The sequence below is a fragment of the Macaca nemestrina genome, chromosome 12, assembly GCF_043159975.1.
Source record: "Macaca nemestrina isolate mMacNem1 chromosome 12, mMacNem.hap1, whole genome shotgun sequence".
NCBI classification, from domain to species: Eukaryota; Metazoa; Chordata; class Mammalia; order Primates; family Cercopithecidae; genus Macaca; species Macaca nemestrina.
In genome coordinates, this window is record NC_092136.1 from 53,837,018 (window position 1) to 53,853,372 (window position 16,355).

Sequence of the window (16,355 nt, forward strand, 5' to 3'; positions counted from 1 at the left end):
TCCCTGTAATCAAAGTATTACAGTAATTATGATTATTTCATTAGATAATAATTCCATAAGAGAAATTATATTTTAAAATATGATTTTGCTTAAGGTTCTTGATAAATACTACTCAATTTCTATCCAATTTTTACTGATTTATTTTCTTTTAGTAGGATAAGAGAATGTGTCTACCTCAACTGTGGCTTCACCAGCACTGAGCACCGTCACTACGTGTTTCTGGGTTTTTACACATCAAATCAAATCAAATCAAATTTTACCTTTATAGTATAGTTGGTTACATTGTTCAATGATCATGATAGCATAACTGTCTACAGAATCAACCCAGTGAGTCAGTCATTAGAATTGCAGTTAACTAAGCTTAAAGATAGCACTTTCAATTAAAAATAAAATGATGGAATTCAACCTTGCATGTATTGCGCTCAATTTCTCGTTGTCTCTTTTCTTGTTCTTCCAACTCTCTCTCTTTCTGCACCAAGTTTTTAATATGTTCTGGGTATTCATCCACTTCTAGAAATTCTATTAGTAATAAAAACAGGATAAAACAGTGTCACTGAAACTGAGCTCCCTTTATTCATCCTGCTTCACTATGCTCTCATGGTATATACTTCTACTATAGCACTCACAGTGATAGATCTCCATTATATCCCTCTCTCAACTTGGATAACAAGCTTCGTCCAGAAAAGGGTTAAGAGATAGTTAACAGGGACACATGGTTAGGTCTCATATTTTAAAGAGCCATGTATTTATTCAAAATGGCTCTTGGCTCCAGAGCAACTCCAATACGTGGATTAATATTTTAGAATGAAAAAGCTCGGGCCGGGCGCGGTGGCTCAAGCCTGTAATCCCAGCACTTTGGGAGGCCGAGACGGGCGGATCACTAGGTCAGGAGATCGAGACCATCCTGGCGAACACGGTGAAACCCCGTCTCTACTAAAAAATACAAAAAACTAGCCGGGCGAGGCGGCGGGCGCCTGTAGTCCCAGCTACTCGGGAGGCTGAGGCAGGAGAATGGCGTAAACCCGGGGGGCGGAGCTTGCAGTGAGCTGAGATCCGGCCACTGCACTCCAGCCCGGGCGACAGAGCCAGACTCCGGCTCAAAAAAAAAAAATAATAAATAAATAAATAAATAAATAGAATGAAAAAGCTCTCTGCAACTTGAAAATAGAATAATTTCTGACTTCAAATCATGCCATCCCATCAAACTGTGTGACCTTGGGCAAGTTTACTTCTCCAACATAGGTCTCTTCAGCTTATTAATATCATCTACCCCATAAAGTTACTACCTGAGATACAACAAAACTTAATAAATGCTGCTGCTGTTGCTGCTACCAAATACTACCTATTTGTTTACTATTATCTTTCCCGTGTTCTCAAAGCAGTGTTTACCTGCCTCCTAACCAAAGAATGCAGAGTCATAAAACTCACACCTTCATCTACTGGATTTCTCTCTATATGGTCAAGATTCATTTGAATACAAAAAGTGATGATTATTTGTGATATAGTTTGGACATCTGTCCTCACCCAAATCTCATGTTGAATTGTAATCCCCAATACTGGAGGTGGGGCCTGGTGGGAGATGTCTGGGTCATGAGGGTGGATCCCTCATGGCTTGGTGCTGTCTTTGTGATACTGAGTTCTCATGAGTTCTGGTCATTTAAAAGTGTGTGGCACCCCTCCCCCACACCCAGAACTTGCTTGCTCCTGCTTTTGCCATGTGAAATGCCTGCTCCCGTATTGCCGTCTGACATGACTGAAAGCTCCCTGAGGCTTCATCAGAAGCTGAGCAGATGCTAGCATCATGCTTCCTGCAAAGCCTGCAGAACCGTGAGACAATTAAACTTCTTTTCTTTATAAATTACTCAGTTTTGGGTATTTCTTTATAGCAATGTGAAGACAACCTGATATAATTTGTGAGGCTACTTTTAAACAATTAGTTAAAAGAAAGAATTACATGCAAAAAATGATTATTATAGACTCACATATAATCATTTTTACAAAAGTTTTTCTTAATAATCACAACTTCATATGTAACTCAAAGTATTCAAAGGGACAATATGAAATGATGACATCATTTGATGAAGCCAATGATTATTTGGCATGAAAAAGGGAAAATAATTTTTATCAAAAATAGCATGTGTCTGTAAAAGGTAAAAGCTGTTGCTTCTAGGAAAGAACTCTAATTTAAAAAATATTCCATATCATATAATACAGCGCCCTCTGGTGCTTTATAACAAAACTAGAGTTGGAGGAGTAAAGGAAGGCTGAGTTACTGCGTTATTGGAAGGCTGGGTCCACATGAGGGACATGAATTATAATACTGTCTCTACTTCCAGATAGCTATGACCTGGGACAGCTTACTCTTTGGGGTAGTTTCTTTATAATACAGTACAAATGACTACTTCTGCTCTTAAATCTCTGTTCTGAAATGACTTACATAATGTCCAATTATTTTTTCATTAATTCCATAGTAAATTATTGAATGTTACTATATGACAGATCCTGAAATATACTTTATGTGAAAAGATGACTAAGTCCTAAGCCTTGTACCAACTGAATTCACCATCTAATGAGGGTTTACAAAAATGTGAATAAAAACATAATGCTTGAAACAGATTTACTAACAGCAACGGTAGTTTCTAAACAAAGGAAATATATTGAAATCAAAGATTGTGATTACTTTTTTAACTATGAAAAGACTATGAGCAAACACATCACCTGTATATATATCTGTACACACCCCCCATACATTTGTAATACAGCCTGAGTCAAAATTAGCAAGAAAAAACAAACACTGCAATATTTTAAAAGCAATAATTCCAAATATGTTATGATCCCTACATCAGACTGCACATAATATAATCTTACTACTAATAAACATTCAATTTATTTAATGTAGTTTTGTCTCTTCATATATTAAAAAATAATTCAACAACATTTTTTTAAGGTCTTTACCAGTTGGTATTATTTTATCACAGTCTTTGTAAAAAATTCTTCCAGGCATAAAACAACTTAATTATCTTATCATTTAAAAGTAGTTATCTGGGTTTGCATACTTAGAAAAGAAATTAGTTTATAACACAAATTAAAATCAAATAACTATAGGTAAACATACTTGCATTTCTGGCTGGATCCTTTAGTCTATAGATCAGCATATATGCATTTGTGGAACTAGCAGAAACATAAAAAAGATTAATAGGGATAAAAAGTAGATTATAAAGATTCCACTTCTAAGCATGAAATATTTACTTTAAATCGTGATTTTTAAAAAAAAAATTAGAAAATCATGCCACTGTTCACAGACACATTCAGATTTAAAACATTCCAGATAAGAGGAAAATCACATTTAGAGAAGATTCCGTATCTCTTCTTGGTAATACAGTAAAGTCTTTAACAAAATTGTGTACTGGAATGTCTACATACAACAGTTAAGTCAGGGGCCAGCAAGTTTTTTCCAGCAAGGACCAAAGAGTAAAAATTACAGGCTTTGCAGGCCATATGGTCTGTGCTGCAACTACTCAACTATGTTATTATAGTGTAAAAGCATTAACACATAATATAGAAACAAATGGCTATGTCAGTGTTCAAACTTCATTTCCAAAATGTGGAGGCAGGTTGGATTTGGCTCATGGGTTGTAGTTTGTCAATCCCTTGGTTAAATCTTTGATGATAAAAAACACTGAGAAGCTATAATTAATTCTAACTTTTAAACACTGAAAATTAGGAAATTGCTTACCTTGCGAAAGCACTGGAATAATATCCTCTGCTTCCTGAAGATCCGCCATGTGTTTTCTTAATGTCCTCTTGTGTTATCTGAAAATGTGTTACATGATTTTTTTTTTGCAAATTCTATAACACTATCACATTAATGTCAATATGTAACTCAATCTTTAACCTCAGAGTTAAATGCTTTGAAAGACCTTCATGATTGCTCACACAGCTACCAATTCACAAAATTTAATCATAATCAGTGGCTGCTTACCAGCCAGTCAGTTCTAGCATTCCTGATCACACGTGAAGCACAAGTAGCACCTATGAAGGCTCAGGCCCAGAGGAAAATTGGTAGTCTATCTCTGGAGATATTCGGCAAGCCCCAAACAAAACAAAGCAAAACAAAGAAATAATAAACAAATGCAAGAACTTTCTAAAAGCAAAAATTAAAGACAGATTTGATATGGGTCTTAAGATGTACCACCAGACAGATTCACTCATTCTTAATAAAACTCACTGTTGTTTAGAAGCATTCTTACTCCCATCTTGCAGAGTAATAATCTTAAAGGACACCTCCTTACCCTGCTGACATGTTGATCATTGAAGCTGTACCACTGCTCATCACTGAATGACTTTATACATGCATAATAATGACCACCAGCAGCACTCCCGGAATGAACCATAACAGAGAAGAGTTCATAGATCAAGGAATTCTAAGGGGAAAAAATAAAAGTAACTCAGAGGAGAAGAAAAACACAACCCTTATTTGTGTATTTCCTATTCTCTGTTAACATGCAGAGAAGTAACATGGTTAGTTGTCCTATATATTATAGGTCAACTTTCCCCTAAGGTAAAACAAAAATGGCAAGTTATAAAATAACTGTATATACCACAAGTTACACAAGTTTCATCAGTGCATTCTTTCACATTTTAATTATGCTATAACCTTTGAAACCATATATATCTGTAAATACAAACTTACATATGTAAAAATTAAGTAAGTCTAACATTTCAGAAGCAGATGCTAATTACAATGCTGTTCTAAAATGCACAGTCGATAAAAAAATTCCCATGTAACATACTGTTTCTTATTCAAATTTTATTTCCTTTACAAAAGAGCTGAGGAATATAATTATTTGGAACATCTTCTAATGCATTTATGCATTATCTGTGATACCATGATCTACTGATTTATCTCTCTCTTATATTAAGAATGAATCCTGAATTATACTATATCTACAGTAAATTAAAATTGTTTCTTTAGCTTCCTGTACTGCAAACAATTCTTTAAAGTTTGGAGCTAAAGATTATTTTAGGGAAACTTAAGTATTTGTGGAAGAAAATCAAGAAAAGAGGCAACTTGTTTAAAAAAATGAGGTCATTTATAATGACTTGTTTTTATATTTAAGACAATCTTTTCTTTCAGAAGCCCACGCACTTCACAACTCCTAAGACAGTTTGAGATACTGGAGACTTTGCAGACCAGTAACTCTATCACAAAAAAAGAACAGGTAGGAAGACAAAAACAGAGAAGGTAAGGAGGTTAAAAAGGCAGTCTGACATCAGAAGATTACCAGTTTATGACGGACAAGCTTTATTTTATTTACTTTTCTAAAGCATTTTAGAGCCTTCTATAATTTTTAAGAAATTCTAATTTATCTTAAAATAACTTTAAACTGACCACAATATACTGTTAATTAGTGAAATTTCTAGAACAAATTTTGAAAATGTCTGAAAACTTGTTTATGTGGTTCAGATTTTATTTCTACAACTAAAATTAATCACAGTGGTGATAGGAAGTTTCAGAATTTATTTGCAATCCAAAATGTGTTTAAAGCATTGAACACCTTATGAAATGTGGTAACTCCATGTTATTAAATTAAAATGCTTTGAATGCAGTAAATACACTAGACAAAATTTTGATATCACTGAATGATATGAACAATATCTTATGATAAGCAGTCTCCCCACTTAGAAAAAAAAAAAACACAGAAAAAGCCTGCCAACCAATAGCTATACATTTTTTAAGTTTCATCACAATGATCAAAGCCAACATAATTATCTTCCTGGAAAATTCTAATAGTAGCAACTTCTAGACGACAGTAATGGTGATATATTCAGAAGACTGAAACACCTTCCAAATTAGAATTGTATATATCTATTTTAAAGCAAAAGATAATACAGTCATGATAGAGTAAGGGTTCTAACGTAATTTTTTAGTTTTGTAAACTAAAACAGTTTCAAATCAAATACACTGCTAAAAAGTAGTAAGGAAAGTAAAGTACATTTATCCAAATCTAGCATAGTAATTTGTAAATAAAATTACCCAAAAACGTGTCCTAACATTTTCTTCTCTTTTACTACTATTTAACAAAGTAATATATTACTCTTAATAAAAAGAGGATACATCTTCAAACACAGTACTAGCAAATAGAATTACAAATTTCTAAATCTGGGTAGAACAGAAAGCAACTAGTCCAAATTCCTCCAAAATGTAGCAACTGAAAGGCACACAGATTAAATGATTTGCCCAAAGTGATACAGTTTATTAATGGCAAAGTAAGAACTAAAATCTAGATCATCTGGCTCACTAATGCAAGGGTCAAAGAGTGAATATTTTAGGCTTTCTAGGCCATACGGTTTCTGTCGCAACTACTCAACTCTGTCATTATAGTACTAAACCAGACATACACAATATGTAAACAACCAGAGTGACTGTGTTCTGATAAATCTTTATTCACAAAAACTGGTAACACTCAGCAACAGACCTGGAAGCTCAACACCAAACAATAAATACCCACCCTGCCCAATAAACCAAAAACCAAAACAACAACAAAATACAAAAACTCCCATGTTTAGGCATATCATGTTCAAACTGAACAAAACCAAAGACAAAAAATCTTCAGGGGAGGCAGAGGGGAAAAACACCTTACCTATAGACGAACAAGGATAAGAATTATAGCACACTGTCATTATAAACCATGCAAGCAAGAAGAGTGTAATGAAATATTTTGTGTTGAAAGAAAAATACCACCAACCTAGAATTCTATAGCCAGAGAAATAATCCTTTAAAAGTGAAGAAGAGAAACTAGAAATAAATAGCAAAAGGAAAACTGGAAAATTCACAAATATGTGCAAATTGTTTTAAACAACACATTCTTGAACAACCAATGGGTCAAAGAAGAAACCACAAAGGAAATTAGAAAATATCTTGAGACAAATGAAAACAAAAACATAACATACCAAAACTTACGGAATGAAACAAAAGAGGAAAGTTTATAGATGTAAATGCCTACATTTAAAAAAAAAAAAAAAAAAGAAGAAGACATCTCAAATCAACAACCTAACTTTATACCACAAGGAACCAGAAATAGAAGAACAAACTAAGCTGGGGAGGGGGGATGAAAAAAAAAAAAAAAAAAAAAGACGAAAAAACTAGACTCAGAGATAGCAGAAGGAAGGAAATAAAGATTAGAGCAGAAATACAGAATAGAAAAAAAAAATGAAATTAAGAGCTGGCTTTTTGAAAAGATCAACAAAGTTAACAAACCCTTAGCTAGGCTAAGAAAGAGACAAGACTCAAATAACAAAAATCAGAAATGAAAGAGGAGACATTATACTGAAGCCACAAAAATAAAAAGGATCATAAGAGACTACTATGAACAATTATACACCAACAAATTGGATACCCTAGAAGAAATGGATAAATTTCTACAAACATAACAGCTTACGAAGGCTGACTCAAGAAGATATAAAAAATCCGAACACATCTATAACTAGTAAGGAGACTGAATCAGTAATCAAAAACCTCCCAACAAAGAAAACCCCAGGACCAGGTTGCTTTGCTAGAAAATTTTATCAAACATTTAAAGAATTAACACGAATCCTTCTCAAACTTTCTGAAAAAGTAAAAAGGAGAAAAACTTCCAAACTGATTCTATTAGGTCAGCATGACTTTGATACCAAAATTAGACAAAGATACTAAAAACTATAGAACAGTATCTCTTTGATGAATATTCATGCATAAATCCTTAACAAAACACTAGCAAGCCAAATTCAATAACACATTAAAGGATTATACATCATGACTAAGTGATCAATGTAATACACTACATTAACAGAATTAAAAACAAAACCACAGGATCACTTCAAATGATAAATAAAAAGTATCTGACAAAATGAAACATTCTTTCATGATAAAAACACTCAACAAACTAGGAATAGAAGGAAATTACCTCAACATTATGAAAGTCTTATACGAAAACCCCACAGCTACCATCATATTAAATGGTGAAAAACTGAAAGCTTTCCCTCTAAGATCAGGAACAAAGCAAAGATGCCCATTCATACCACTTCTATTCAACACAGTACTGAAGTCCTAGCCAGAGCAATCAGGCAAGAAGAAATAAAAGATATCCAAATAGGAAACAAAGAAGAAAAATTATTTCTGTTCACAGATGACAGTCTTGTATGTAGAAAATAAAGATTCTGCATTAAAAAAAAAAAAAAAAAAAACCCTAACAAGTAAATTCAGCAAAAAATGCAGGATACAAAATCAACACACACACAAATCTGTTGCATTTCTAAATACTAACAATTTATTGTTACACTAACACTAACAATCCAAAAAGAAAATTAAGAAAACAATTCCATTTATAATAGTATCAAAGAGAATAAAATTCTTAGGAATAAACTTAACCAAGGAGGCAGAAGACTCATACACTGAAAAACCTTAAAACATCAAGGAGGCCGGGCGTGGTGGCTCACGCCTGTAATCCCAGCACTTTGGGATGCCGAGGTGGGTAGATCATGAGGTCAGGAGATCAAGACCATTGTGGGTAACACAGTGAAATCCCATCCCTACTAAAAATACAAAAAATTAGCCGGGCGTGGTGGCCGGCGCCTGTAGTCCCAGCTACTCAGGAGGGTAAGGCAGGAGAATGGCATGAACTTGGGAGGTAGAACTTGCAGTGAGCCAAGATCACACCACTGCACTCCAGCCTGGGCACAGAGCAAGAGTCCGTCTCAAAAAAAAAAAAAAAAAAAAAAAAAAAAAAAAAAAATCAAGGAAAGAAGTTAAAGACACAAATAAATGGAAAGACATCCCGTGTTCATGAACTGGAAGACTTAATACTGTTAAAATGTCCAAACTATACAAAGTGATCTATAGGTTCAATGCAATCCTTATCATTATTGAAAATAGGAGAACAACAGAAAAAGTGAACAAAACCAAAAGATGGTCCTTTGGAAGAAAAAAACCCCAATACAATTGGTAAATCTCTAATTAGGCTAACCAAGATTAAAAAGAAGACACAAATTGCCAATATCTGAAATGAAGGAAGGTTCACCCCGACATTAAAGGACAATTAAAAGGACAATAAAGGAATACTTTGTACAACTCTATGCCTCCAAGTTTGATAACGCAGATAAAATAGACCAACTTCTTAAAAATCATTAACCACCAAAACTCACAAAGGAGAAACAGGTAACCTGAAAAGCCCTGTATCTATTCCAGAAATTGAATCAATAATTAATCACTTTCTAAAAAAGAAAGCACCAGGTCCAGATAATTTCCCTGGTGAATTCTACCAAATATTTAAGAAACAATACCAAGTCTCCACAATATCTTCCAAAAATAAAGGCAGAGGGAACATTCCCTAACTTATCACATGAGCCCAACATCACCAAAAGCAGATAAAGACACTATGAGAAAGGAAAACTACAGATCAATGCATCTCATGAACACAGATGCAAAAATTCTCTGCAAAATATTAGCAAATCAAAACAACAATGTATGAAAAGAAATACACACCATGACAAAGCAGGATTCATTCCACATATGCAAAGACAGCTCAACATTTGAAAATCAATCTATGCAACTCAGGCTGAAGAAGAAAAATTACATACATGATCATATCAACTGACATAGAAAAAAAATCTGGAAAAATTCAATACCCATTCATGATAAAAGTTTTCAACCAAGTAGGAAAAGAATATAAAAAACTGGAAGTCAACATTACATTCAATGGTAAGCAACTGAAAGCTTTCCTCTGAAGACTGGGAACAAGGCAAGGATGTTCTCCCTCACCACGCTATTCAACACTGCATTGGAAGTCCCACCCAGTGCAGTGAGACAAGAAAAAGGCATGCAGATGGGAAAGGAAGAATACTGTCTTTATTTGCAGATGAAATTATAGTGTATGTAAAAACACAGGCGAGGGCCCAGGTTCGGCTCTTGAGCCATAGTTTGCCAACTCTTGCTAAAATGCCATGTTTCTATACTAAGTTACAATATACTTATTACACAGCAATCCCCGCTCAACTGTCTGCCCTGAATGAAACAGATAATTTTAAAAGGTAAAGGGTGATGGTGATAATTAGAAGAATGGCCTTGGTCTAAAAACAGACTTTATGAAAGTAAAACTCTATTTTGAAATATTGCCTTAAAAATCCCTATATTTAATGACTCTGTAATACTTGGGTTAGTGATCAGTCTTCACATTAGTGGTTTATTAGTCACACCATGCTCAAGACATTTTATCTACAATCTTTCCCTCAATAAAACAGAATATATGTGGGAAAAAATGGTCTAAAATAACCCTTAAAGTTATTGATACCGGGGCAAGATCCTATCCCAGAGATTATGCAATTCTGTGGTTTTCAAATGATAATCCATGGAACTATATTATTTTTCAAAGTGTCTTGAGGACTATTACAGGACAGGGGAGAAAGAGTGGGGGCTTTGGCATTTCCCTACTCAGAAAGATTAGATCTATTATTAATTGTCTCATAAAGTGTTCCATGGCCAGACTTTTAAAAATCAATGACTAATCCAACATTTTACTTTTCTATATAAGAAAACTCAGGCAAAATTTATAGATACTTGCTGCAACCTTAAAGGCAGAGGTGCCTTTAAGAGTAGAATTTTGGTTTAGATATTCTTAGAATAAGAATATTCTAAACCAAGAATAGAATCTTGGTTTCTTAACTACTAGGCATCCTTTCTATACCATCCAGCTTGCTTAGACAGTTACAGTATGGTCTCCCAAAAATTAATGTTCCTACCTGTAAGCAGTTTCTCCTGAAGTTTAATTATAGTCACATATATATACATATATATGCACAAAAAAAACTATACTTGAGAAGTCTTAACTTTCAGAAATTAAGTTTCTTTTAAAGAGAACTTTATCAGTAACAACAGCTATAGAATTATATAGCAAGTCAGAGATTATCCTCACTTTCAACTAAAAAATGAAAACTATAAAAGGTACCTTTTCAAGTCCAGATTTTGAGATCTTTTCGGTTCCACTATTGGTTTCAAGGCAGATTCCTTCATCAACACCATCATCATTGGAGAAATCATTGCTCATCTGATCGCTGTGACAACTACCTTCATTTTCTGCTCCACTGTCAGTGCAACTTTCAGTCTGAGGAGATTTCTTAATAAGACATAATTATCTTAGTTATAAACCAAATACAGAGAAAATATGCTCAACAAAACTTTGCACCTATATACTGCTAATATTTTCACACAATTTAACATATTACCAAAAATATTTTAAGTATATTTATTTTCTCTTAAAAAGTGAGACCTTAAGTAAAATTAAACAAGCAAAAGTATATTTTAAAAACATTTCTATCATGTCCTTAAAATTCTAATACAACAAATTAGTGATTCAGAATTCTATTAAACCTCATTTATGTTTATTGTTACAATGTAATGGTTGAAATTATCATTTCTTTTAGCAAAACCCAAAAAATCAGAGAAGCTGAGCTCCAAAATGAGCTTCTGGTGTTCTCAAATCATGAAAGAATATCATTTATTTTCTTGAACAAAAAGTTCAACTCAGTTTATCAGTGCATTAGGTATTATAGATAATTAGAAAGAGAAACAAGACATTGCATTTATCCTTAAGAACTTTACGGTCTTTTTACAGGAAGCAGAAATATAATGGTTATAGCACATTATGCTTTTCTACTTTATGGTTTTTAAACCACAGTCACACAAATTTAATTTGAAGAATTCTCTTTGTTAGAAATCCCCAAACAATTCTTTCCCCTCTTTCACACTTTATATACATCCCTAAAAATGTTTTTATTTAAATAATTTGATAATTTTCTAAGATGCAGGCTTTTGAAATGTGTAAGGCATTGCATAGAAGTTCTTGAGTGAAACCAAGCAATACACAATAAGCACAAACTTTTTGCCAGGAACTCTGTTGTAGGTACTACATCTAATATACAGTCTTCATCTCTCAAGAAGGTTAGGTTCAAGGAAAAATGGAGGTGAAATCCAGCTATAGAATTAAGTCTAGAGAGATATAATTCCTGAAACTCCTTAAGCTGAGCCAAAACATTTCTTGTCCCAAGAACTAAACCTAGAATTCTCTAGAAAGTTTGTACTAAGCTTCGTATACAGGTTTTCTTTCTTTGGAAAAAATTTTCCTTTATGAGAAATGTATTAGGCATATGCAGAAGACCAATCTACTACTGATCTCTATTTGAGTAGAAATCCTATAAAGATTATCTCTCCTCTGAAAGTCTGGCACACTTTGGGTAGATTTCCTAGCTTAAGCACAAGTATCTGAGACATTATTTTAAATTAAACTTTTCAAAATGTTATCGGTCATAGTTACCATTCAATTAATAGCTACTTCATCTAAGGCACCTGGAAATGAGGCTCAAAAGGTTATATGAATTATCCAAGGTCAAGAGGCTAGCAAGTAGCAGGACAAGAATCTGAATCCACATCTAGCTAGGCCTAAAACATGTGCTCTTCTACACCAAACTGCCTCACAGTACTTAATAGTACTAAATAAAACTTGGTGAATGTTTAAAATTATTTTTGAACTCCTGGGAAAAGGCATTTTTTATAACTATAGCAATCAGTTTCAGTAAAAAAAAAAAAAAAACCAAAAAAAACGCTTCAGGGTAATTCTGAGAATAATAAAGATTTATCACTTTGAAATAATTAGCCTAAGTGATTATAAATATTCCACATAATAAAATCAAAAGAGTTTCCAAAATAATAGAGTGGAATATTATAAGTCTTTCATTGAATAAGGGTAGAGGAACCAGAGAATTCTGGGAGGCCAAAGTGCGGGAAGAAATTGATATGCATTACATCATATGTCACTCAAAATCCTATGCTTAAATTATTTAAAGTTTCAAATTAAAAAAAGTAAAAAAGGAAAACAGACAAAATAGTAAGTAAATACAAAATAGCAAGTAGGTACAAGAAATTCAGCCCATGCTATTCAGTTGGTTCATTCATTCCATCATAGGCATTGTCTGCATTTATTATGGATCAGAAACATGAGTATGGCTTACCTTCAGGCTGGTTTCAACAATGACGAAATTATAAAACATAAGATTATCACTCAACTTCAAGAAATAATTCCAAAGCTGAGTTCCTTATTGTCTTTTCAAAGAGTATCATAAGTTACTCTGATCAAACAAGAATATTTAAAATATAATTTATGCAGTAAGGAAAAGCTTATACAAAGGTAAGTCTTTTATTGAACTCCGCATTAGAAAATAAGAAAAAGTTTCCATCAAGAAGACAGTCTAAATGACATCAGTGCTATTACCTCAAACAGCTCTTTCAAAAACATGACTGACTAATGTGGATTAATGAAAAATACTTTAAAATAACAAATATTTACCTCATCTTCAACATCAATAAATGTACTCATATCTAGTTCCTCGGGAAATGTCATTCGATCATTCAGTTTAATCCTATGCATGGTTGTATAATCAAAATCAAATCTTTTCAGCTGTAAGGTCAGCAGATAAGGAAAATGCAAAAACCGAAGGCCCTAAAAAACAAAAAACAAAAAGGGGGAGACCCTATAGAATATGGAATATTATCTCAGATTCCTAAGTATTAATCTGTACATGGCATTTACCTTCCGTGCATCACACTTCTTCTTACAACGTTCACAAAAATATTGATTTGGGCCATCCAAAATCTCTGGCTGAATAAATGCATGTAATGCTTCTTCCTAGTTAGAAAAAAATGTTTTATAATTACTTAAAATATTATATTAATGACAAAATCCTGAATAAAAAAGACTGCAATTACTAAAACAGTTATAAGTAGAATGGTTAGAAATTTAGAAACTCAAAATGTACCAAGGAATCACTATAAAAATTAAGCAAAAAAAATTATTTCAGTCTACACAAGATTTGTCTTTCTTAGTATTGCAGTATCACAGTCACTTCAACCTGATTTTCATTGACTTTACATTGCAGTGTTCGGCTAAATAATCTCTAAAAAAATCCTCAGTCCTTAGATAAAAAGTAATTCCACACTTCTAAGAAAAGCAGTTGCATGCATCATTTCAATCTTCTTATAAAAGGAAGCATTTAAAACTGTACAGTAAATATCAATGCTCTCTAAAGAATTCACACTTTTCATACACTTAAAAATCATGTAAGCATCCTTAATTGCCATAGTTAGGATCAGTCAGTAATCTGCCAGGTTGAAAAACACTGTGCAACCTTCTCAGTGTGTGTGAGACATTGCTCCATTTGGAAATGTACAATGAGGCTCCTGGATTGTTAATTTGGTAGAACCATGTGGTTCTCTTTTCTCCATACAGCATTACAACAGAAGTAAGAAACTTCATATAAATATTATTAAAGAATCAGTGGCATAAAGTTAATTTTTATTTTAATAATTGGTTTTTCACAATTAAAAACTAGTTAATGTAGCATATAAGATTGGATGCATAATCTCAAATTTCATCTGATGTGTTCTCTCTTTTCTTCACACATGGGCTAAGCAGAACTACTGAAAATATTACACATAAACTAAAAGAAATGGAATCATTAAGACAAAGTATCTTCAAATATTTTCCTTTTGATATAGGACAAGCTGTTCCTCAAAAGATAAAGGAGCTTAATGGTCATAGTTGCAAAATAGCTGGCAAAGCTTAGAAAACTACTGTCCACATAATGTTTGATAGAGCTCACTGTGGAACAAGATAAAAATAAGAAGACATAGATATTCAAAGGTGTCTAAACCCATCTGATCCCCTATTTTGTTCTCAGAACACAAGGAAACACGTGGGGAAGAAACCAAACAGCTGGGTTTTTTTCCACATGACCATGCATTTTATTGGTGGTCAAAGGACACATTTAGAAAATGGTTTTTTTTGTTGTTTGTTTCTCTCAGGCATATTTTAGGGGAAAAAAGGCAAGTTCTATAAAAACACAACAGAAAAACAAGCTTTAAAAGAAATTACATCTATAGCTTAACACAGACTGATACTAAACGTCAGGCTTTCCAAATAGTGGTAATTCGAACTGGTAAAAACTCAATATTCAAAAAAGGATGGGGGGAGAGGGAGAGTGAGACAATTATGTAACTCAAATTCTACTTTGGTGAGTGTGTATTGGTCTCTGGCTTATAGTTAATACCTAGAGATCTTTTAAAAAAATTTAAAACTTGGAAAAAAAAGTTTAAAGAACAGAGAACTGTCAAATACTTTACTCATATTCATCAACTTTTAAACATTTTTGCCAACTTTGCTTTTATCTCGTCCAACCCAACACTATTATCTTTGTTTTAGCCATTTGAGAGTAGGTTTACACCTTATGCTTTGCCTCTTAACTTCGATATAACTTTTTAAGAATAGATATTCTTAAACAAACAGTAATCAAACTCTGGAAATTTTAATACTGATAAAGTACTTTCATCATCCATATTCCAATTCTGTCAATTACCTTAATAATGTATTTCTCTCCATTTAGTACACAATCTATCCCAAGGCCACAGATTTTGTTTGGTCTTTTGAGATTCCTTTAATCTGGAGGTGTTCCAGAGTTTGCCTTTCTTTCATAACACTGATATTTTTTGAAGAACAGAGGCCACTTATTGTATAAAATGTTCTGCAATTTGGGTTTGTCTGATGTTCTTCATTATTAGATTTATTTCATACATTCCTTGCTAGGCTACTACGATATTAGCAAAGATGTGCCCTTCTAAGGGTAGCACAGTCACAGGCCATGATGTACCTAACTTTCTCTTTAGCGATATTAGCTTTAATTATCTGGTCAAGGTATCGTCCAGTCTCTCTACTATACAGTTATTATTTTTACCCTTGCGGCTAATAAGTAATCTGTAAGGAGATACTTGGAGACCATGTAAAAATCCTGAGCCTTACTAAATCTTCCACCCTTGATTTTAACATCCACTTAGATTCCTGCCAAAACCAAATTTTAATGTTTGCTTTCTGAACCAACTTGAAAATCTTTTTAATAGGCTATTTAAACCCACTGATATTTGATATGACTGACATGCTTGGTTCTATCTCGGTCACTACTGTGTAATTACTGTGTGTATTAGGTAATATTTATTGTGTTCCTTTGCTGTTTCTTAAATTTTCTTTTGGTATTTAGCAAGGTTTGTAATTTTATTCTACAGTTACTTTTGCATTTATAGTTTTGTTAGTGCCCTTGGACCCCTTTTTTTCCCACCCACCCCCACCCTGTTTACTTTCTTAAGCTTTCAGTGTCTGCCAGTTTTAAATGGTCTCCTTTATTTCCCACCCACACAATAGTCTGTGATCTTATTCTGCTTTCCCTTTCACTCCCCCTTCTGAAAAGTGGTATTATTTGTACTTTGTCTAACATGTAAC

At 33.3% G+C, this 16,355-nt stretch overlaps 1 protein-coding gene across 2 annotated transcripts in view; it reads right to left on the reverse strand.

Moving 5' to 3' along the window:
• Nucleotides 1-16,355, reverse strand: part of LOC105486891 (ubiquitin specific peptidase 47) — a 116,741-nt gene that overhangs the window by 25,462 nt on the left and 74,924 nt on the right. For both annotated transcript variants that reach the window (XM_011749969.3, XM_011749970.3), the window contains 7 exons: nucleotides 13,620-13,715; nucleotides 13,377-13,529; nucleotides 10,983-11,150; nucleotides 4,293-4,424; nucleotides 3,737-3,813; nucleotides 3,116-3,171; nucleotides 407-519 (listed from right to left, as the gene is read on the reverse strand). In XM_011749969.3, coding sequence (XP_011748271.1) covers nucleotides 407-519; nucleotides 3,116-3,171; nucleotides 3,737-3,813; nucleotides 4,293-4,424; nucleotides 10,983-11,150; nucleotides 13,377-13,529; nucleotides 13,620-13,715 — 795 coding nt within the window. The remainder of the gene's footprint in view (nucleotides 1-406; nucleotides 520-3,115; nucleotides 3,172-3,736; nucleotides 3,814-4,292; nucleotides 4,425-10,982; nucleotides 11,151-13,376; nucleotides 13,530-13,619; nucleotides 13,716-16,355) is intronic.